General features: G+C 58.7%; 3 protein-coding genes across 3 annotated transcripts; all 3 read left to right on the top strand.

Moving 5' to 3' along the window:
- The first annotated feature begins 371 nt into the window (after positions 1-371).
- On the top strand, positions 372-15,153 carry LOC112961057 (uridine-cytidine kinase-like 1). The gene is made up of 12 exons (XM_026055889.1): positions 372-454; positions 769-958; positions 1,070-1,131; positions 1,667-1,683; positions 2,474-2,572; positions 12,518-12,611; positions 12,736-12,798; positions 13,290-13,412; positions 13,526-13,633; positions 13,726-13,882; positions 14,145-14,255; positions 14,399-15,153. The coding sequence occupies exons 2-11, from the start codon at positions 778-780 to the stop codon at positions 14,216-14,218; spliced, it is 978 nt and encodes a 325-aa protein (XP_025911674.1). The 5' UTR covers positions 372-454; positions 769-777; the 3' UTR covers positions 14,219-14,255; positions 14,399-15,153.
- A 239-nt stretch (positions 15,154-15,392) lies between these two features.
- Positions 15,393-17,881, top strand: DNAJC5G (DnaJ heat shock protein family (Hsp40) member C5 gamma). The gene is made up of 4 exons (XM_026055890.1): positions 15,393-15,579; positions 15,693-15,906; positions 16,071-16,224; positions 16,878-17,881. Exons 1-4 carry the CDS (start codon positions 15,467-15,469, stop codon positions 16,958-16,960), a joined length of 564 nt encoding a protein of 187 aa, XP_025911675.1. The 5' UTR covers positions 15,393-15,466; the 3' UTR covers positions 16,961-17,881.
- A 2,221-nt stretch (positions 17,882-20,102) lies between these two features.
- Positions 20,103-22,727, top strand: TRIM54 (tripartite motif containing 54; the record flags this gene model as incomplete). The annotated part of the gene is made up of 5 exons (XM_026055886.1): positions 20,103-20,276; positions 21,057-21,229; positions 21,632-21,803; positions 21,879-21,974; positions 22,491-22,727. Coding segments are annotated over exons 1-5 (846 nt in total), but the record flags the coding sequence as incomplete, so codon positions are not given.
- Positions 22,728-22,747: the final 20 nt, after the last annotated feature.

Consider the following 22,747-nt stretch of genomic DNA (forward strand, 5'->3'; position numbering starts at 1 on the left):
GGTTGGCATGGGGGTCTCAGGCTGCAGGGGCAGGGAAGCATGCGGATGCAGGCAGGGGAATAGGGGCTGGCACAGAGTTCAGGGAGGGGCTGCAGCATAGAGCAGAGAGTGCAGGAAGGATAGGGACTGAAGGAAGAGGGACTCAGGGAGTGGCTTTGGGGGTCTAGAGCAAGCCAGGCTCTAGTGGGGTTGGGGGATAGAGGTCAGGGGTAAGAATTGGGGCCTTTAAAGGTTGGGGGGTGTAGGACAGCTACGGGGGGCATCCTGCCCACCGGTGGTTAGAGCTCAGTGTGGGTCAAGGGTTGAGGTGTTGTCTGCACTGACTGCATTGGTGCTGTGTGATGGCGGGGGCAGCACAAGCGTAACTCTTATCTGCCCACAGAAAACAGTGTACGGGGCTAATGTCATCGTGTTTGAAGGGATTCTGGCTTTTGCTAACAAGGAATTGCTGAAGGTATTGCTGTCTGATGCGGCTGGTCTGGGGCTCACCTCAGTGCGCGGTGTGGGAGGAGGCTGCAGTGGGGTGCTGCACACGGGATGAGCCATGTCCTGGCCCAGCCCTCAGTGCTGCTTGTGGGAGGGAGATGGCTGGTGTCTTTGGAGGAAGAGATCCTCCCACTGTTTGCTAACAGAGCACCCGCATGTGCCATCACTGCATGGGGTCAGATCTGGTCGGGCCCTGGATGGGGAGTGAGGCAGGTCTAAGAGGGCCCTGGGATGCGAGTGGGGAGCTGGACAGGGGGATGCTCACCCCTTCCAGTTTTCCAGCTCCTGGACATGAAAGTGTTTGTGGACACGGACTCTGACATCCGGCTGGTGCGGCGGCTGCAACGTGACATCATGGAACGCGGGCGAGATATTGTGGGTGTCATCAAGCAGTACAACAAGTTTGTGAAGCCAGCCTTCGAGCAGTACATTGAGCCCACTGTGCAGGTTGCTGACATCGTGGTGCCCAGGGGTGAGACTGCGCTGCGTCTGCTAGATCTGACCCGTGTATCAGGAGCGGGTGTCCTGTAGGCCCTGGGACAGAGGTCCAACCTCTGACCTGGCTTCTTTGCTCTCCTGTCAGGTGGGGAAAACTTTGTGGCTCTGGACCTCATTGTGCAGCACGTGCACAGCCAGCTGGAGAAGGTGAGGTGTAGGCTTGACTGCTGCTAGCTTGGGTGAGGAGGACTCAGCATGCGGAGGGAAGGATGAGGCTGCTCACAGCTGCCTTAGCCCCGTGGTCCGGGAACCTCCAGGGACTCTGTGTCACCTCCCCCTTTGCAAAAGGCCTTAGCCCATCTCTCAGGGCGGACTGAGCTGGGATGTAGGGGCTGGGGAAATGGAGAGAGGGCTGGGCACAACACCCATCCCTGCCCGTGACTCATGGCACTTGCACTCTAGCCTGGCCCTGTTCAGCTGCTGTTGCCCTCGTTCCCAAAGCCAGCTCATCATGATCTCACTTGTCCTCACTTCCCTCATCCCTGACTGCATCCCCGTAGTCCAGGCTGGCCTCCTGTGTGTGCCCAGCAGCGGTTTCTTGTTTTCAGTTCAGCCTCAGGAGAAGGGGTGGGAGCTGGGTCTGGGCTGCCTTTTGGTGGCTATACCTGGCTAGTGCAGTGACTGGATGTTCTTTCTTTTTTTCCCCTTTTGCCACACTGAATGTCTCCGCTGTGCCACCTAGCGTGAAATCACTGTCAGGTATGGTGGAGACCCTGCCAGCTGGAGAGCGGCAGGTTCCTGGGCTGGGGGGTGGATGGCTGCCAGTACCTGCTCTTCCGAGTCCTGCCTCTTCTCTGTCCCTGCTGGCTGAAGCTTTGCTGGGACATGTGAGCAGAGCTGCTCTTCCTTGACTTTGGAGGTGGCTGCTATGCATGCAGCTTGGTTGGTGTTGATTGGCTTGGTAGGCCCCTGCACAGCTTGTCCCACAGCAGCTATGTCTGACTTGTGTGACTGGCTCCCTGTGCTGCTCCTGCTCCTTTCTGGACTGTGGTTCCTGCCCTGAATGCCAGAGTGTCCTAGGCCGTTCCCTTGTACGGGAGAAGTGCCCTGGACAATCCTCCCTGTTCTGCAGAATATCATGCAGGCACCCTCAGTGGGGTAGTTCCCATACCTCTGCGCAGTGTGGGCAGTCCTGTCCCAGGGTATCCTGTCTTGTCTGTGCAGAGCTGCCTCTCGCTTCCCAGATTCTGGCAGAAGCTTGTTTGTACAGAGGCTGACTGAAAGCTGGATGTGTGGGTGGGGAGAGGTTTGCTCCAGTTTTATGGAATGGTGCTGACTTAGGATCTAGTATCTGGCACTAAACACGGAGCCCTCCTGGGGATGAGGCAGTGAAGGTCGAGCTCTTCCTCGTGTCTGGTCTGTGCGTCTGGTTCTCTGGGAGGTGCTTTTCTTCTGAGGAGAGGGCAATCAGGGGGCCTGTGGGAGCCCAGCCATGGGGGTTGCTGTGTGCACGCGCTGTGCAGCTCTGCTCACTGCTTTCTTGTTGCAGGGCAGCCCTGGCCTCTGCCCATCAGGGGCAGCCTCTGCCGAAGACACTGAGTGTATTGGAGAACACGCCGCAGGTGCGAGGCATGCACACCATCATCAGGTATGTCCCTGCCTCCTTTGGGGATTTCTTAAATGTCCCTTACAGGTGGACAGTGCTGTAGGACCACGTTGCCAGCTGCTGTGAGGTTTCCTATCCCCTGCCTTCAGGGCTTCAGATGTAGGTGGTTTTTTGGAGCGGAACTGCTGAACAGAGCTGGCTCCAGCCTAGTGACAATTTTTGCGACAAGACTTTGGCACATCTGTCCTAGGAGAGGCAACCCCCRAAAAATTGTGGAGTCTCCATCCTTGGAGATATTCAAAAGCCGTCTGGACACAGTCCTGGGCAACGTGCTCTAGGTGACCCTGTTTGAGCAGGGGGCTTGGACTAGATGATCTCCAGAGGTCCCTGCCATCCTCAACCATTCTGTGATTCTGGGGTGGCTTTTGGGCCACAGGCGGACTTGTCTCATAGCCGGAGGAATCTAGTCAGCTCCTCCCTAGCTGGAGCACAGGTCTAGTAGCTAGTGGTGCGGGGTCACGTGCCACTGCTGCCCCTCTCCTGAGGCACTTGATTTTAGACCCAGCTTACAGAGGGGATCCAGACTGCTGCCCTGTTGCCTCCATGACTTTGCCGCTCACTTGATCCTTTCATTCCGCATAGATGCTCTCTTTTTTTCCAGGTGACAGTAGCATTAGTGTAGGGTCAAGAACCACATCCCATGGGATCACTAACGCATTCCTTGTTACTGCTGTTGCATGTGTTACTCCCTTTGAGGTTAGCCAGCCTGGAGGCTGTTAGGAGGTGCCAGCTGGTTAAGTATCCTAGCACTGGAACTTAACACAGAAGCTTGCAGCTTCTGTGTGCGTTTCTGTTACTGGGTTGTAAAACAGAGAGGGGATGCTGACCTAAGCAGCGCTGTTCTCTAGTGTCTGGCTGCTCATGTTGTGGTTGGCTACCAGTGCTCGTGTGTAGATGTGAACATAACCTCAGGGCCACACACAAGCTGCGCACCTTCTGTATAGCAAGCGTGCCACCTTCCTCTCCCCAGGTTCCTGTCTGTGCAAGAGTGCGTGACTCTTCCCTGTCAGAGTGCAGGCCCCAAAGGCAGGTCACAGTGGTGGTGAAAAAGCAGGTGATGTGCCTTGCCAGATGATGTGGCACTGCGCGTGCACCAGGAGAGACCTGTGCCAGTGTCTGAAGCCCATTGTACCTCATCCCTAGGTCGTGGGTTCCTAGTGGTTCTGATTTTTCTGATTCAGGTCCATCAGCTTCTAAGGGAACCTTGGAGCAGGTGTGACCTTGTCCCTGCAGCATCTCCTTCCTCCAGTGCACTGGCAGCAGCTTCTTCACGATAGCCTGAGTTGATTTCTCTAGCTCATCTGCTGTCTGTGCTCGTGGTACACTGATAAATGAAGGTCCCAGGGAAATCCTGGGGGCCCGCTCATCCAGTGATTGAATGTTGTTTGCTTGGAAGTGGGCAGAAGTCTTCCTTTATGCCAGGCTTATGCAGGAAGAGAAAAACACAAGACTTTGTGCAGGTGCCCTCCCATCTTTAGCCTTCTTGTTCACAGGCTCTGGTGTAGACCTTTTACCTAAGGTTCTCCCGTTTCTTAGGAGAGCCAGCAGYGTTATGCTGTTTGCTGCTGTCAGACAAGCATGAGCCTGGGCTCATGCATTAGCAGTGCCTAAATGCCAGGCTCCCAACAGTCCCTGTCCAGCAGGGACAACAGCCCAGGAGCACTCTGAATCCTCTCTAATCTATTGCCTGCTGCTCCTGTCTTCCTCCTTGATGTTGCCATCCTTTAACCTTGCTGGGAATGGCCTGTTTTCTGGGCCTGTAGTGCCTCTGCCTTTATGCCACAAGCCTCCAATAATGTTAAGCTGTTTAGACTTAGGAGTTTGTTCAGCTGCCTTGGGGAGGGATGGATCAAATGGATATACATTTTGGTTGGAATCTAGCACCACTGCTGATCTCAAATTACTGTAACAACACTGTGCTTCTGGAGCTGGCTTGTGTGATTGACAGGAGTGCAGGAAGGCGGACTTTGCCTCTTCCAGATGGTCGATGAAAAATACCACATTTATGAGGGGCGTTGACTTGCCCTGTCAGCCACCCCCTCAAATCCTGCTGCAGCCCAACAAAGCCAGGAAGACTGAAGCAATTCTGTTATTAAGAACTCTTAAGTTGAGAAAATCTTTCAGCCAAGAGTTCCTGTATTCATCAACATCGGGTAGTTTATATTTCTGGTGCTTACGGGTAACATGTGATTGCTTGGCAGCACTCAATTACTTCTGCATGACTTCAGCAAGGTCCTTTGTCCTTATGCCTGACTCTCTGGACTTCCCTCTGCACCAGAGGCTCTGCTGCCTACCTGCTGATACTCTCCTGGGTTCCCTGGAGAGATCCAGACTGGCGGAGGATTGAATGCACACTTGGCTGGTCTGTACCTTCTGCCAAACTTCCCGTACTTCTGTACATGAAGTTACTGTGTCTTGGTAAATCTGATCTCCTGTCTTTATTCCAGCTTCTGGGATGGCAGTGCTGTGGTGTCGTCAGCTCCTTTCAGCCGTAGCAGCCCTTGTGGAGTGCTAGCACTGYATTTCTGAGTTTACTGGCACATTACATATCTGTGGATGCACCAGAGAGCTGTTAATCAGGTTTTCCCTCCAACTTCCCTTTTTCCATTCTGCCTTTCCCAGTGCAGTTCCCTTGGAGACAGCCTGTTAATCTCAGCTTGCCAGGCTGCTGCTGGCCAACATCATTTCCCTGTTGTTCAATATTGGAAGCTCTTTTGTGCTTCAGCCTTCTGCCTCTTTGAGGGTCCTCCTGGAAGATTATTTTGTGACGGTAAACGAGCATCTCGCTGAATACAGTCATGGCAACTTGAGTCTTGGCATCTCAGGGAGAAGGGGTTTCCAGAGTTTTCATTTTCCAGAGATTTTCTGCTATTGTGGAGAGGTGGAGACTGAAAAACAATCCTAAACATAGAGTAGCTGAATGATTTTATTCATGTTCAGGCTGAGAATGGAGAGTGTGATAAGGGTATGGTCATACCTTCCAACTTACAAGATACCCCTGTATCAGGGCTAGGTCATGATAGTAGATAGAAGCATTTTTTTACCACGTCAGGACTTCTCAGTACATGAACAGTCTTTTCTGGCCCCTTCACAGCCCTGAGAGCCTCCATCAAAATTTCTGGTCCTATTTGCTTATCAAAGGARGAAAATGGGCCCAGGGATTTTTTTTTTTATCAAGGTAATTTGACTTGTGGGGTTGTTTCCTCAAACATCTATTAACTTTTTACAGCTTGCATTTGGTAGATCCCTTACAGCCATTCTGCCTGGTGGTGTCCAAATGTGCTTTGGCTGAAAGGACCACCTTGGTCAGCATCAGTGTGACTTGGTCCTGAAACAACTAGACCAGCCTTCTGCCACCTGGAGATGGATGTCCGGCTGTTTGGGCATGTGATTCCTTTCAGCGGGTAATGCGGTGGGACTGAGTGCGTGAATTGTTTGCAGAGCCACTTACTCCTCCCACCACTTCTGGAGCGTTTTGGGCTATCTCTGCCACAAGAGAACTGGGCTTTCTTTCCACTGTTTGCATCTTGGCACTCATGTACTTGTGGAAAGGCTCCAAGACGTAAGGATGCTCCTTAACCCCTTGGAGTGCCGTCCTGAGACTGCATAGGAACCTCCCCTCTGTTGAAGCACTAACCTGCCTGTCCCTCCCTGAGCCCTGTACTTCCAGGTGTCAGGGACTGCTCCAGGCGACCTGATTGCCCCTGTCCATGGGAGAGCAGCCCAAGGGGTCAACAGAACCAGTGCAGAGGTTCTCACGGGGCAGCTGACTGGAAGAGACTTCCCTAGGGAGGCAGAGCTGCTGACGGGATTTGTCCTCCTGGAACTCAGAAGATGCCAGGGACTTCCCTGCAGAGTGCCTCTCACAGTGCAGAGGCTCTATCTGTGCTCACAAATCCCTATGTTGTTGCAAAGGCCTCTTAGTCCAAGACTGCCTTTGGGAAGGTGACCCCTCCTTCTCTATTAAGCTAGGGATTTCAGGACCCTCTTCCAGGTAAATATTTGTGGAGAAGACTGCTCCATGTTGCCCACAATGTCGGAGCTCTTGTAGGCAATCCTTGCTTCTCCTTTGGGTGCTTATCTGCTTTCTCAGATGAACTGTTTATTTGTGCACTCGCACCTTGCRGTTCTCCTGCTCCCTCACAGTACCCCTTGGATTCCCAGGGACTGCAGGTTCRGAAGAACGGAGGGGGCTGCCTCTCTGTAGCCGTGTGCGTGCTGTGTGGAGGCAGTGGGCTTTTATGCACCTCCAGCAATGTGGCCAAGAATTCTGTGGGTGAACGTATGGTTTGAGTGCGCCCACAGGGGGAGTACACATGTAGACAGCCCATCTTGAAGAGATGTAGGCAGGGCACTTTTTTCTTTCCAGATCAGGATGGGTTTTCTGACTTCCTCTGGGAGTCCCCCATTATCCCAAGGTTTGTTGAAAATATCCACATTAGTAGGTCACGGTTTGCTTGTTGGTCACTGCAAAGCTCTTGGATGCAAGCTACCCAGGTCTGACTGCAAAAAATATCTCAGGATACTAGCAGCTTTTTTATCCTTCTCCTGAGCTACTGTTGGCTGGAACGTGTCTCATCATTTGCTGTGTGATGTGAGAAATGGCAGATGATGCCCTAAAATACAGAATTAAAAATATTCAGTATCCTTCTGCCTTTTCTGGACCGTTGCCAACTCCACCACTTCCATCTGGTAACTGGCAAATATCTTTGTTAGGATTCCTTTGTTCCTTATGTTCTCAAGAAAATATCGTGGGTATACATAGATAGCACCGTTTTTAGATACGGGTCAAAAAGAGAAAACAGATTTCAGCAGCTTCTTATTAATACTGCATCACAGTCCTTCAGTGCCAGTTCAGGGCTCTCTCTTTTGGTTATCACTCAGCTAGAGAACCAGAAACTTGTTCTTGAGGGTTCTCCAGCAAAATGACACTTACATTACAGCCTGCTATTTATTCTTTTGTCAAAGCAGCCACGGACTGCAAGGAATAGAAAAGGGATATCCTTGGAATCTTTATATGGTCACATTTTAAATATCTAGCAAGTCTCAAAATTTTCTTGTTTTCCTGCTGATTGACCTCTTGGTGTAATTACTTTGCCTTCAGGCATTTCACACTTATAAAACTGCTAGCGGAATAATTGTTTTGCTTACCTGAAAATAGCCYTCTGAGAAAAGTGGGACTGGGACAGTCCTACCTGCCTGTTGTTTACAGAACTGCCTTACACACTTGTGTCACTGTGATTTTTAAACCATTTGTTGTAGGAAATGCATGGTTTCATGCAACAGTTTCTTTTGGGTAACTCGTGAGTTAGACTGTTAGCACAAGTGTGTGCTGATGACCAAAACACTCTCGATATGAAAAGCCATCCTTCTTCCCTTTCTGTCCCCTGCACTGGGATTAGATTGTATATAAATAAAGTTGGCTTTACCATTTCTGGTGGAGAAGGGGGAGGTTTCCTGTAAGTTACCTCATTGTGGTTTTTATTCTGTGCATCCCTTCTTGCTGCTCCCAGCACTTGATGTGATGAGATTTTTGTCATGCATCTAAAAATGTGTCTGGTTGCTGGCAGTGGTTTATCTCTAGTTTGGTACATAAACGGAAGAGTTGAGAACATGTGTCAGAAGTTGTTTTCTGTTAACAGTTTCAGGGAACTCAGTTGCTCTTGACACAGTGCAGTGGACTTGTTTCTTCCATGTTCAAGGCCTCAGGAGCCAGCCGTCTTGTGGTCAGTTGCAGGTGTGCTCTGTCCCAGCTCACGCCTTACCTGACAGTGGCCAATACAAAACAGTCATCACTTGCTCTTGCATTTCCAATGCCCTAAGAGCCGCTAATGCTGTCTGACATTCTGCTGTTCCCTCCTCCCTTTCTGCTACTCCCTGTTTCCACGTAGTCAGCAGTTATCTTCTAAACCTCCAGCCTTGCAAATCTTCCAGCAGAGATTCAGCAGCAGTCAGAGAGGTGGTGCTCAGAACGAGTAATGCTGCACCTTCGTGCTTGCTTCTCAGGCACCTGCGTAACCTCTGTTCAGTGTCAGCATGCACGCCTAAACTAGGCTGATGCCATGCTCACTTGTCCCTTCCTTTTGCTCTTGGTTTTATGCACTTTATTAGTCTAGCCAGCCCGCCACGCAGTGTCAGCTCTGAACCGTCTCCCCTTTGTCCTGAAGAGGACTGAGCAGTATCGCGTGGCCTCCTTTCACTTTACACCATTTGTGTTGTCTGTTGAAGCTTTATCTCCTGGTTCCAGGGAAACTGAACATTTTTCTTGACTATGTGGTCCTTCCCAGACAACACCCTATGTCTTTAACAAGCCCCAAACATGCATTACCACTTCCTTTTATGCTCTGCACTTTATTTTCAATTTGGATGTCATTTCAACTTCCTGTATGACAACACGAAAGTTCCCTTGCCTTGTTTGAATGCTTCTCGGATGCACTGAAGACTGTGATGAATACATTTCCTCCCAGGTGGAGATTTGATGCTGAATGCTTCAGGCGTTCTTCCTATACATCCAATCTACAGTGGGCAGTGGAAGGACATTAATGCATTAGTCCTGATTGGCTTCAGCTGCTTGGGACTGCAGTCAGCAGCAGCAGCTGGTCATTTTGACCTCCAAATTGATGGCATTCAGAGCACCCTACTCCTTTCAACATCTTTGTTGTTAGCGAGGATGCCTGTATCTTTGCAGCATCTCTTTCTCAGGCTTGCGTCATTCTTGAGCCATTTCTGGATTGTAGTAGAACTCTCTGAAACTGCGTCAGTTCATTTGGATTGGTTTTGAAGTTATCTGCAATTCTTCCGTGGTTCTGTACTGAGTTAACAGCTTCTACTGAACATTTGTTAAAACTAGTTGAGTCTCATTTTACGTGAAGGTGATTATCTGCTCCAAATGGAAATGCTTTCCCTGGAGAGTGAAAAGCCCCAGGACCTATGTCTCGTCATCATGTCTCCCTTCTGAGAGGAAGCGAACAAGTCCTTCTCATGTATGTGAGACTAATCCAACAGGCTCCTAGGTCCCTATTCACATTGTGTTTAGTTACTTGACTAGTTTGGGGTTTGGCCTCTCTTTTTCCCATTTCAGAAGTGGGTTTGGGGAAATGCCTTTTCTGAAGCCGTACAGTGATCTTTGCTTTGGATTGCTAGCAGAGATGGGCCAGCTTTGGCTACTGGCTTACCTATCATTATATGTTCTCAGGACTGGATGGCAATCCTAGCTCAGTTTCCTTTCCAAGCTTACCGGAGTCATTAAGCAGTATGACCAGCGCTCTTTGACAGTACCTTACTACAGGCCAGCAAGTCTTTAGTGGCAGCAATATCTGCACTAAAGACTTTTGCCACAAGGTAGTTGCCTGCTACTTATGGGAAGTTACCATGATTTTCTTCTGCTCTTCTTTAGCCACCAGCCTGTAATAAAAATAAATAAAATAAAACCAAAAAAATCACTGCTTTTTCTGCTACAAYGATAAAGAAGCTCTCCAGGGCAAGCCTAAGCCTGACTTCTGCAGGAGGAAGGAGGTACAATGAAGAGCAGGAACCATAGCCACGGTCATGGAGATGGTTAGAAAGGCTCTGTAGGCTGCCTTTCCCTTGAGGGAAACCTGTTGGAGCTGTTTGAGGAACCGTTAATTATGGATGAAGGAGAATTATTTGCTAAAAATCTCTCTTCCCTTTTGTAAACCCCCTTGAATAGGTCCATTGCCAAAGATAAGTAGTGGAATAAGAAGAAAGATTCTTGTAGTGACAGATACTTGGTTGAAAGATAGGAAACAGAGGGAAAGAGTAAATGTTGTACTGAGAAAACTGAGGGGAGTCACCAGTCAGTCCTGCTGGGATCTGTGATGTTCAGCATATTCGGCCCTTTTGTGCAGATCAGTTTTGACCAAGATGACAGTTTGCTACTATTCAAGTAATAAAAATGAGTTCCAACTGGAGAACTGCAGAATGGTTTAGACTGCAATTTGCAGTTGTTGAAATAGCAGATGAAGTTCAGCATAGGTAGTGGCAAGCAAGTCCCTTGGGAAGGCCAGTTGCTGCTTTGTGGAGTGGGCTGTGCTCTGTGAGCACCTGAACCTGGGTTTCCTGGCAGACTTTGCTCACGCTCACTCAACCCTGCAGTGCTAATGGTGGTGAATATCTTGRGGAAGGTTATCTGCAGTGCGGGCTTGCCCCTATGCTCAACCAGTGCCTGGCAAAACTGAGGACAGTGGCAGGTGCCCCAGCTGATGTAAGCCTGTGTGATGCCAGACTGGCTTCTCCTTTATGGATTTCTGTCCTCACACAGGGCAAAGGCTTTGTCTACATACGTGCTGTGGTAGAAGCTCTGAAAGGAGCCACTGACAGCAGTGCTGAGTCCTGTGGACCATACATGTACATGCATCACCTGCCAAGTTGTCATATGAAAGACACTGGCTACTACCAAGGCAGAACCTGGACAGTTGTGCTAGTTCTGCCTGCATTCATGATCAGGCTGTCTCTGTGGTCCCTGCAATGTCTGGTCAGATGTGATCACCATTTCTGTCCTCTGGGCCCCCCCCATAGATCTTCACAGGTGCCGATGCCTTGCCCTGCCAAGTCTTGCAGACAGTGCGCACCGTTGCAGTCCTCCTGGCTTCACTCTCCTATGCTTGCAGTCTTGGAGAAGCACTCAGGGCAGCTGACATCTTTCCCTCCTTGCTCTCATTTTTGTGACCGTGCTGGTGAGGTTCTCATGGTCCTATGACTACTACCCTGTTGCATTAGCAGTCCTTGCCATGAGGCTAGCCAGTCCTTAAACGATTTCAGTGTTTCTTGTGCAGGCAAGATTACAATGTTTCTGTGGAAGGAGGTCCTACAGCCTCTCTGACCACTGTTCTAATATTTGACTACTGTCATCAGGAAAATGCTCCTAATATCTAATGGGAATTTTCCCTATCCCARCTTGTGCCATTGCCTCTCATCCTGTCCCTGTGCCCCCAAAGAGAGTTCAGCCCTTGCTTCTCTCCACCCACTCGTTAGGTTGTTGAGGACAGGAATAAGATCCCTCTTTGCCTTCTCTTCTCCCAGCTACACAAACCCAGCTTTCTTGGCTTCTCCTCGTATGTCCTGTGCTCCAGCCCCCAGCCAGCCTGGTGGGCCCCGCTTGCTCCAGGGATCTCACATCTGTCTGGTACTGGGAGTCTCATACTGGGCACTGTGTGGGAGATGTGCCTCACAGGTGCTGAACAGAGGGAATAACCCCTTCCCTCAGCCTGCTGGTTCACGTGGAAATTTCATTCCCGGCAAGGTTTTAAAATGTCTAAGCACCCAGGCCAAGGGCAGCTGCTGACATCAACCAGGCTGAGGTTTAGGGCTGCAGTTCTGTGCTCCCCATCCCCAGTGTGTGGTATTGGGGTTCCAGCTCTGCTGCAGCTGAGTGCCACTGTCCCTCCCATCACGTCACAGGACACGCTGATATGCATCTCTTCCATGACCTCATATTTCCTGTGCCAGACCATTTTTCCAGTGTGATCCTGCAGGTAGAACTTCATGCATGGAGCTGCAGTCAGCCTGTACAGTGTTTTCTTCCCATTCCTCCGAGTGCCAGGTCTCCTGGCAAGGCCATTCCTGGATAGTTGTCTGTCACTCTAGCCAGAACAGCACCTAGAGAAGCTCTGTCCCAAGCTGAGAGGTCAGGAGGGTATGAGGATAATCCTGTGGGCCCTGGCCCTTCTCCTCCCTGTGCAATCTCAAGGGAGATCTCCAGATGGTCTGCTCTAAGCTGGGGTCTTAAGAGCCTTAATGATTAGTGGCAATGTCTCATCCCCCTTCCTCCTCCCTCTGAGAGCTTCCAGGTTACCACAGGTTGTTCTTTGTTCATTCTTGCTTTCCTTTTGAGCCCTTCCTTTGCTGGCTCCAAGGTGGAGCAGGGACTCCGCTCTCATCTCCCACATCGGTATCCTCCCTCAACAGGAACAAGGACACGACCAGGGATGAGTTCATCTTCTACTCCAAGCGCCTAATGAGGCTGTTGATTGAACATGCCCTCTCCTTCCTGCCGCTCAAGGTATGTGACTGCTCCTTGGGTGCAGCCATGGCCACATCATTGTCTTCCCTGTGCCCCCCTGAGCAAGCTGGGCCATGCTGGAGCCTGGATTTGTCTGTACTCTGTTAACCTCCCCTTTCTTCAGTCGGTTACTGTGGAGACGCCCCAGGGGACAACGTACGAAGGAAAGCGGTTTCACAGGCAGAGGGTGAGACATTGTCCCAGCCCCTTTCTCCCTCGCAGACATGCAGCCCCCCCATTTCTAGGGTTGGTACTGACCGGGAAAACTGGTGGCTCTCTGGGTCCATCGCTGTGCATAGGAACTGCTTGGCTAGGCTTGTTTCCCTCATCCCACGGTGCAGAGATAATGCATTCAGGCCTCCTTGGAGCCTCAGAGCTCCCCAGGGCAGAGACTATCTCTTGGGCCCCTGGCCAGAGGCATGAGGGCGTCGCAGAGCTGTGGAGCTGGGGAAGGGCAGGTGAGACTGGAGATTGGACTTGGGCATGAGGAGATCTGGGGGCACCCAGCTGGTCTTGCTGCCTCTCTGTGGAGGCAGTGCTGTGTGCCTCTGAGGAGGCTGTTGGGCTGCTGTTCTGGAGGCAGCCTGAGGGGCTGGGCTCCCCTGCTCGAGTGACCGACACGCAGGGGGCTCACCAGGGTGGCAACGCAAAGCAAGCGTGCTCTTGTCCCTTCCACAGATCACAGGTGTGTCCATCCTGAGAGCAGGGGAGACCATGGAGCAGGCCCTTACTGCTGTCTGCAAAGACATCCGGCTGGGCAAGATACTCATCCAGACCAACCACGACACAGGGGAGCCCGAGGTGAGCAGYGCCTACTGGCCTGGGGCCGTTTCTGGTGTGGAACATCCCAGCCAAGCTCCCACCATCAGCCAAGGCATCATGGGGTAGGTGACCACGTCTGCTTCCCTCTGCAGCTCCACTACCTGCGCCTTCCCAAGGAGATCAGCGAAGACTATGTCATCCTCATGGACAGCACTGTGTCCACGGGTGCCGCAGCCATGATGGCAGTGCGTGTCTTACTGGTAAGGGGACAAGGCTGGTGGGGCGCAGGGGCTGGGGGCACGCAGCCCTCCTCCTGCGGCTGGCCAGGCTCTCACGACTGTCTGTGCTGCAGGACCATGATGTCCAAGAGGACAAGATCTTCTTGCTGTCGCTGCTGATGGCAGAGATGGGGGTGCACTCCGTGGCTTACGCCTTTCCTCGTGTCCGCATCATCACTACTGCTGTGGATAAGAGGATCAATGAGGAGTTCCACATCATCCCGGGCATTGGTGAGGGGTGGACGCTGGTGTGTTGGCCGCACAGCCTGCGCCTTTCCGGCTGGGCACTGGACAGGCCCCGTGGTCTCCCTTGTCTCATCCCATCCTCATCACAGACTGCCTGGGCACCCGCTGGGACTCTGGTGGGGGTGCCACGTTGCCATGCTGAGAGCAGAGCCCTGCTCCCCTGGGGTCCTCGGCTGTGCTGGGGAGGGCGCGAAGTGGGATGGGGTCCAGTGCTGCCAGTGCCTCACTCTGTCCCCTCGTCCTTCAGGTAACTTCGGGGACAGATATTTCGGTACTGAYGCTCCGTCCGCCTGGTGTGAGAGTGACAGCATGGACTGCTGAGCGGGCTGCCCTGGCCACCAGCCRGGCTGGCCACTGGGTGGGCTGCCCACCTCTGCCCCCAGGAGGGGCTCCGAGCTGCCAGCTTGTGCCCAGCCCCAGCACAGGGCCCTGTGCCAACCTCAGGCTCTCCAGCCCTGCAGGACTAGCCCCCCGCCGCCAGCCTCTCCCTCCGCCCCACAGGAATGGCTCCTCACGGGATGGATCCTCACCCCTGCGCAGGGAGGGACGTCACCTCCTGCAGCCCGCTTCGGTGAGGTGGGGAGAGAGGCGCTCCTCGTTGCAAGGAGATCTGCTTCTGCAGCCTGGCCAAGCCTGCGCGCCCAGGAAAGGAGAGGTGGTCTCCTTCCAGCGCCTTTCCGAAGCACGGGTGTGAGAGGTCGCCCGCTCCCGTACGAGGCAGGTGGATGGGGACCAGTCCCCTCGAGGCTTCCTCTGGGGGCTGTGTGTGTGCGTGCAGGCTCACTTGCTGGAATCTGTATTTATTTGTATTTATTCTGAGCAGCTGCCCACCTGGCTCTCCTCCTGCCCTGCCTGGGCAGGCCAGCTACTTGAAAAACTACCAGGGACTGGGGTTCTCCTCAAGGAAACGCCTCGCCCCACTGATGCGACACTCCGTCCCCTCCCTGCACCGGCCTGGGGAGGGCAGGGGCTGCCCGCAGCCCCTGCGGCCGCAGCGATGCTTTGATATTCAAGCCCTCTCCCCGCTGCCTTCCGGCGCCGCGGGCGGCCGGGTGCCGGCCCGAGGGCCGCGCTGCAGCAGGCCGCCGCCGGGGCTCGGTGTGCGGGGCCCGGGGCAGCCGTGTGGGGGTCCCTGCGGGGATCCTCCCGCTCCTCCGCGGCCAGGGGCCCCGGTCCCGGCGCGGCGCTGCGCTCCCCGCGCTCGGTGCTGTACGCGGCGGCCTCGGTCTCGCACGGCAATAAAGGAGCAGCGCCGAGCGCCGAGTCCTGCTGGCGGCGGGGCGGGGGGACCCGGGGGGGACGGGGCGGGGCCTCGGGGCGGGGCGCCGCCGGGGCCGCGGGCCCGTGGGCTCCGTCTGTGACGCAGCTGCCGCTGTGGGCGCCAGCGCGCCTGCGCGGGCGGGGAGGGGCGGGGCGGCGCGTGCGCAGCGCGGCGCTGGGCGGTGGCGCGCGCAGGCGCAGAGGCGGCGCCGGGGCCGCCGTGCGGAAGCGCCGGTGAGGGGCGGCGGGTCGGGCCGCGGGGCCGCGCCGCGCCGTGACGCGTCGCCGGTGCTCGTCGCCGCAGGCAGGATGGCGGAGCCCAGCCGGCCGCAGCGGAAGCTGTCGCGGGCCGGGGAGAGCCTCTACCATGTCCTGGGCCTGGAGAAGGGCGCCTCCCCCGAGGAGATCAAGAAGGCCTACCGGTACGGCGGGCCGGGCCGGGCCGGGCCGGGCGGGGGGCGGCGGGGCGAGGCGGGGGGGGGGGGCCGCCGTGCCGGTGCCGGTGCCGCGCCGTGCCAGCCCCGGTGCCCCGCAGGAAGCTGGCCCTCAAGTACCACCCGGACAAGAACCCCGACGACCCGGCGGCGGCCGAGCGCTTCAAGGAGATCAACAGCGCCCACGCCACGCTGAGCGACGAGGGCAAGCGGCGCATCTACGCCGAGTACGGCTCCATGGGGCTCTACGTGGCCGAGCAGTTCGGCGAGGACAGCGTCAAGTACTACTTCCTCATGTCCAAGTGGTGGTTCAAGGTGAGCCCTGCCCCGCCGCCGCTGCGCGCCCGCGCCAGAGGGCTCGCGGGGCTGCCGTGGGGGGTCAGCAGGTCAGCGGGGCAGCAGCCCCGGGGACGGGGTCAGCCGTGGGGCCTGGGCTGACAGCGGGCTCAGGTGTCTCACAACGCGCCTCCCCTCTGCAGGCCCTGGGTCTGTGCTGTGGCATCATCACCTGCTGCTGTTGCTGCTGCTGCTGCTGCTTCTGCTGCGGGAAGTGCCGACCGCCCGAGGAGGACGAGTCCTACAAGTACGTCAACCCCGAGGACCTGGAGGCGCAGATCCGTGCGGAGGACAGCGGTGAGTTAGGCAGTCTCTGTGCCCCTTTGTATGTCCAGCTCCTGTGTCTGCGAGCGCCTGGCTCTCTTCTGCTGCGTGAGGTTTCTGGGGGAGATCTTGTCTCATTTGGGGAGACTGTGCTCTTATTAAACAGTAGGATCTGACTTAGCAACATGTGTTGCTCAAGAGCCAACCTTGGTGTTTCTAGCTTGAGCCTTGGTGATGAGAGGTGGTAGAGGGAGCCCCTGTGCAGGTTATCGAGAGTATCTTGCCCTTCCTCATTTCCTCCTTGGAGAGGGCTTCCTGAAGGTCCTGCAGGGGTTTGGGGTCCAGAGACACCTGGGCTCGTGCTCTCCTGGGGAAGGAGTGCGGGGAGAGCAGCCATGCTCTAGGCTGGTCCTTCCCCGGTGCTGGTAGGCTGTGGCCATGCTGGGATCTACAGTCTGAGATATTCTGGGATTTGTACTACTCTTAGGTCATCTCTGCAGGCTTCCCTGGGGTGAGGGGACTGCTGGAGTGGCTGTGTGTTGGCTGGAGGTGTGGGCCCTTGTCAGATAGGGCGGAGAGCTTTGGTTCGTGGGAGACTGAATGAGGGCATTGGGATGTCCCAAACAGCTGTTTCCCGGCACCACGGCATGAGGCTCAGCCGCTGACCTGCAGCTCTTGTTTTCCAGATATGCAGATACCTATTGTGGCCCAGCCCCCGCCTGCCGGAGCGGAGCCATCGCAGGGCGTCAGCACCAAGACGAATGCATGAGGCTGGCCTCAGCCCCGCCAACAGCCCCAGGACTCTGGGCAGGGACCCCCCTTTGGGACTGTCGCTTTCCAGGACTCCTGTCCTGCCACCCAGGGTGGCTGTCCAGCCTCACTGTGGCTAGAATCTCAGGTTAAATTGGCCAGCATCAGTGCAGAGGCTCTTGTGCCCCTGTTCGAGCTCCACAGAGATACCCCTGTATCCCAGCACTGGCGACAGAGGTGGCCTGGAGCCCCTTGCTGCTGTGCCCCATCCCCAGTGCCTCTTCTGCCGCTGTGTCCCAGCCCAGCCCTGGGCACCAGCTCTCAGGTGAGGCCCCGCTGAAGGCAGACTGAACCCACTGTGACTGGACTATGACCGGAGAGGCCGGGACTGGCTCCCTGCTGGGACCAGCCGCTGGCGCTGCGCTCCAGCCCTGTGCGCAGCCTGGCCGCTCACCAGCAGCACCGGGCGCCCCCATCCCATGTGCGCCCCGGCCCCTTGCTGCCCCGCTGGCTCTGGCTTGGCTGGGGGTCGCTGTTTGCGGCTGTGGCAGCAGCCCGTTGCCAGAGCYGGGTGCTCTCCTTGGGGCCCAGCAGCCTGCCGGCAGCGTGCGGGGGCCGCCTGGTCCAGGCTCCGCAGCCTGCAGGAAGCGGCCGAGGGTATTAGAGACCATTAGCACTGTAATCCCTGGGGCTGGGCTGAGCCTGCTCCCTGCCCACATGGGGACCCTCCGTACAGGTGCTGGGTGCCAAATGCTGCTTGCGGGGCTGGGGTGCGGCCATCTGTACCTCCTTCCTCTGTGCCCCTGCGGTCCTGGGGCGCCGGCTGTGCCCCACGCTGCCTGTTGCTGGCAGGCTCCCTGCAGGGCTGCGCCCAGGCACAGGCACTTTCCTTGGGTTTGTATAGGTTTTATGGGCACCATTAAAGGATGATGGGAGGGGAGCGTGTTTCTGCGTGGTCTCTAGCCTGGCAGGAGCTGCCTGAACGCTCTCAGGCGGGTGTTGCCCTGGTGGGAGGTGCCCTTGCCTGGCTCTGCCCTGTGCTGGCTGAGGCCGTAGGGGTGGTGGGCTGAGGAAGGGGGGCCGAGTCGGTGGGTCGCAGCTCAAGTGCTGCTAGAGGGGGCAGTTTCTGGCAGGGGTGAATGTCATTTCGTCTCCTGTCGTCTTCCTGGGACAGCTCCGCACCCTCTGGATGGTGCTGGCTGTCAGGGGTCCAGGCCTTTCCCAGTCCCTGCTGCTGAGCTGCCTGGGCTGGGCTGAGCTGTGCAGTCCCAGGGCAGCCGGAGCCTGGCAGGGGCACCCGGGTCCTGCTGGGCTAACGCGGGCTCTCTCGGAGCTCCCGCACCACCGGCGCGCAGGCGCGTGTGTGAAGGAACCGTTCCAGTTCCCCCTGCTGCCACTGTGCTGTGCCGCAGCCACCCTCTTCCCCCTTCTGCCTGGGGCGGGAGACAGGAGCTGTGGCCCTGTGGGGACGGGACCTGTCCCTGCGCTGCTGGATGAGGCACTGGGGCACCAGGCTGGCACGGCACTACCGAGGCTGAGGCAGCGCAGGAGCTGCAGCACCCACAGCGGAGTGGGGCGCCCACGGCCCGTCGCAAGGGCCAGCCCCGCTCTGCACCCACCAGGAGCAGCTCTCAGYCCCCCCAGGTCTGTTTCCACCGCCTGTGCCAGCTCACGGCTCCACGTGCATGTCCTGGATGGTCCCTGCCCTGCGCCAGGGTGGGAGAAGGGGCAAGCGGGCTGCCCTGAGCCCTGGCCCTTGTCTCTCGGCCCGCAGCTGTGTGCGCTGCCTCACCCACTAAATATAGCTGAAGTGTCAGGGCGAGCGGCACGGGATGGGGGCGTCCCTGGCACCAGTGTTCCCGGGCRTTCTTCCATGCCAGTGTTTGGGGGGGGGGGGGCTGGCTCTGGCCTGTGTTCACGGGACCCGAGCCCGCTCCCAGCTCTGTTATCTCCCGGGAAGGGCATGTACCCGCCGGGCGAGAACCTGGCAGCAAGGCAGCTTTGTTCCTCCTGAGCTCTGCTGATGCTGTGCCAGCCTGGCCGGAGCCACGTGGGGCTCCAGCGGGCCCTGCACAGCCCTCGCCACCCTGCTGCCTTGGCTGGGGCAGGGGCCCCGTCTTCATYCCTTCGCAGGGGCTGCGGGGGAGCCCTGCTGCACTGAGGGTCCCCAGGGAGCAGCTGGGCTCACGCCAGAGCAGCAGTGCGGGCAGCGGAGTGAGGTCTGCCCGGGCTCTGCACTCGGGGCTTGTTGGGAGAGGGGGGCGCAGCCCCATGTGCCTGGGAATGGCATGTGGGGATGGCACATGGCATGACACCCCAGCATGGCACCTGGGCATGGCACCTGGCATGGCATACATCATGGCACCTGGGAATGGCACCCTGGTGTGCCATGCCAGGAGCATGGGACTGGGAAGGGGACTTGGCGGGGTGGTGGTGTCTTTGCCTTTGGGCTGGGGGCTGCTGCTGGCCCCATGGGGCTGCACCCCTGCAGCTGGCCGAGATCCAGGGCTGAGGCAGAGACAGGGCACAGGACATGGGATCCCTGGGACTGGAGCAGCCCCGGTGTTGACGGGGCACAGGACACGGGATCCCCCAGACCGGAGCAGCTGCGGTGTTGATGGGGCACAGGACACGGGATCCCTGGGACTGGAGCAGCCACGGTGTTGAAGGGACCCAGGACACGGGATCCCCCGGGACTGGAGCAGCCCTGGTGTTGACGGGGTGCAGGACACGGGATCCCCGGGACTGGAGCAGCCGCGGTGTCGGGGCCAGGCCGCCGCGAGGTCCCTGCCGTGTTCCCGGCCACGGAGGGGAGGCGGCGCACGGGACCGGGGCTCGCGCAGGTCCGGGGTCCGGGGTCCGTGCGCGCCCGCTGGCGCTGGCCGGGGCCGGGGTCCCCGCGGCCGCCTGCCGGTGCGGTGCGGGCGGTGCCGGGGGCGTCGCGGCCCCCGCCCGGCGCCGTGACTCAGTGTCACCCGACGCCGCTGACAGCTGCGGCGGCCCCGGCGGCTAAAATTAGCGCGGGCGCAGCGGGCGGCTCCGGCGGCGGCGGGGCCCGGGACCGGGAGAGGGGCCGAGCGGTACCGGGGCCGGGGCCGGGGCCGGGGCCGGGTGTGCACGGAGCGGGTCGGGCCGGGCCGGGCCGGGCCGAGGCGGGCACCGCGGCGATGAACTTCGCGGTGGGGCTGAAGCCGCTGCTGGCGGAGGCGCGGAGCATGGAGAGCCTGGAGAAGCAGCTCATCTGCCCCATCTGCCTGGAGATGTTCACCAAGCCCGTGGTGATCCTGCCCTGCCAGCACAACCTCTGCCGCAAGTGCGCCAACGACGTCTTCCAGGTGCGGGGCGGCCCGGGGGCTGGCACGACCCCCGGCGGTGGGGGCAATGTGACCCCCGACCCGCTGTGGAGGGGGAAATGTGACCCCGACCCGCCGGGGAAGGGGGGCGGATCCAACCCCCACTCACCCAGGGGGGACCCGACGGGACCCACAGGGGAAGGCGAGCTGGTTCCAACCCCGACCCACCCGAGGTGGGGTGGGGGGCAATGTGACCCCGACCCACCGGGGAAGGGGGGTTTGGTTCCGACCCACCCGAGGGGGCCCGTCCCGAGCCGCCAGCGGGGTGGGGGGCAATGTGACCCCGACCCGCCGGGGACGGGGCTGGATCCGCCACGGGCCCGCCGGGGCTCAGCCGCTCGCCCCGCTGCCGGCAGCGCTGCGAGCTCGGGGCCGGGGCCGCGGCGTGTCGGGGCCGCCGTGGGTCGCTCCCGGCCCGGCCGGGTCGCCTCGGTGCGGGGTTGGGGGGGGGGGGGTCCGAGCCGGGTCCGGCGGGGCGCGGGGCTGCGCCGGTTCGGTGCCGGCGCCGGTGCCAGCGGGGATCGGGGCACGGCGGGTCCGGGCTCCGGATCTGGCTCCCGGCCCGGGGCGGCGGGTCCGGGCTCCGGATCTGGCTCCCGGCCCGGGGCGGCGGGGCCGGCACGGCCTGAGGCGAGGGAGCGATCGGGGGAGAGGGGCTGCCCGGTGTCCCGGGGTGCCCGGTACCGTGTGGGGGGGGTGCCCGGTGTCCCGGGGTTGCCCGGTGCCGCCCTCTCTGACACCACCCGCCCCCCCCCGCCCCAGGCGTCCAACCCGCTGTGGCAGTCGCGGGGCTCCAGCGCGGTGCCGTCGGGGGGCCGGTTCCGGTGCCCGTCGTGCCGCCACGAGGTGGTGCTGGACCGGCACGGGGTGTACGGGCTGCAGCGCAACCTGCTCGTGGAGAACATCATCGACATCTACAAGCAGGAGTCGGCCAGGTGCGGCCGGCACGGAGGGGGCACCGGGGGGGAGCCCACGGGGGGGGAACCCCCGGGGGGAGCCCATGGGGAAGCATGGAGGGAGCTCATGGGGCGCACAGGGAAGACACAGAGAGAGCCCACGAGGGGCGCCAGGAGGGGGAGGCCACGGGGGAGCCCAAAGCGGGAATCCACGGGGGGCACTGGGAGGACACGGGGGGACTGAGCCCCCTGGATCTAGGGGAGTGCACAGGGTTCAGGGCTGCATGCCCAGGGCTGGGGGTGGAAACCCACACGGGATGGGGGCATCAGGGCCCCTGCGGGCCGGGAGCTGCATGGCCAGTGGGTGCTGGGGCAGTGGGCACACGGCCCACGGGTCCTGGGGGGCCGGTGTGTGGTGGGCATCGGCGCCCGTCCCCGCAGGCCGCTGCACACCAAGGCAGAGCAGCACCTCATGTGCGAGGAGCACGAGGACGAGCGGATCAACATCTACTGCCTGCGCTGCGAGGTGCCCACCTGCTCCCTCTGCAAGGTCTTCGGGGCACACAAGGACTGYGAGGTGGCGCCGCTGCCTGCCGTCTACCAGCGCCAGAAGGTGGGTGGCCCTGGGGGGCCGGCGTGGGCCTGGGGGCCGCCCGCCCTGCCGGCCCTCACCCCCGTCTGCTCCCAGAGCGAGCTCAGTGATGGCATCGCCATGCTGGTGGCGGGGAACGACCGCATCCAGGCCATCATCACCCAGATGGAGGAGATCTGCAGGACCATCGAGGTGGGTGCCAGGGCACGTCCCCTTGGGGCTCTGTGGCTCCATGGCCGGGGCAGCGGCGTGCCAGTGCTGGTGCCCGAGCTCCACGTTGCCGCTGGGTGAATCCCACTTCACGCACCCGTGTGCTGCCACCCTGGCGCRCTCGGAGCAGTACTTGGAGCAGCGTTCGCAGCTGGGAGCCCCGACGGCTCCTTGCACCCTGTCCCACCGACCCCAGCACCTGCCAGGCTCAGGATTGCCCTGGCTCTGCATGGTCTCCAGGTGCATGGCCCCGGAGCAGTGCACATGGGATCAAGGGCCAGGAATGTCCTCGGGAGAGGAATTTCCTCCCAGATTGCAGCACCTAAAAGTCACCCTGGGACCCCCCCCCCCCCAAGGCAGAGGGGCTGATGGAGCCCAGGATGTGGTGGGGCCCTTGGTGCCAGTTACGGCCCCGGGGCAGTGCAGCCAGCGGGGAGGGGGGGGCCCGTGGGGCCATGGCGGGGCCGTGGGGCACCCGTGATCCCAGTGCTCCGGCAGGAGAACGGCCGGCGGCAGAAGCAGCAGCTGGGGCTGCGGTTCGAGGCGCTGTACAGCATCCTGGAGGAGCGGAAGAAGGAGCTGCTGCAGAGCATCGCGCGGGAGCAGGAGGCCAAAGAGCAGCGCGTGCGCGGCCTCATCCGCCAGTACGGCGACCACCTGGAGGCCTCCTCCAAGCTGGTGGAGTCGGCCATCCAGGCCATGGAGGAGCCCCAGATGGCCGTGTACCTGCAGGTCTGCCGGGGTGTGTGTGTGTG

This window comes from Apteryx rowi, unplaced genomic scaffold, assembly GCF_003343035.1.
Source record: "Apteryx rowi isolate R43461 unplaced genomic scaffold, aptRow1 scaffold_1272, whole genome shotgun sequence".
Taxonomy (NCBI): Eukaryota; Metazoa; Chordata; class Aves; order Apterygiformes; family Apterygidae; genus Apteryx; species Apteryx rowi.

What these genes read in the sequence shown, in the direction of transcription:
- DNAJC5G (XM_026055890.1), top strand. Translation starts at nt 15,467, where the DNA reads ATGGCGGAGCCCAGCCGGCCGCAGCGGAAGCTGTCGCGGGCCGGGGAG. An exon ending in GAGATCAAGAAGGCCTACCG is followed by an intron (nt 15,580 to 15,692) that starts GTACGGCGGGCC and finishes GGTGCCCCGCAG; the next exon opens with GAAGCTGGCCCTCAAGTACC. An exon ending in TGTCCAAGTGGTGGTTCAAG is followed by an intron (nt 15,907 to 16,070) that starts GTGAGCCCTGCC and finishes TCCCCTCTGCAG; the next exon opens with GCCCTGGGTCTGTGCTGTGG.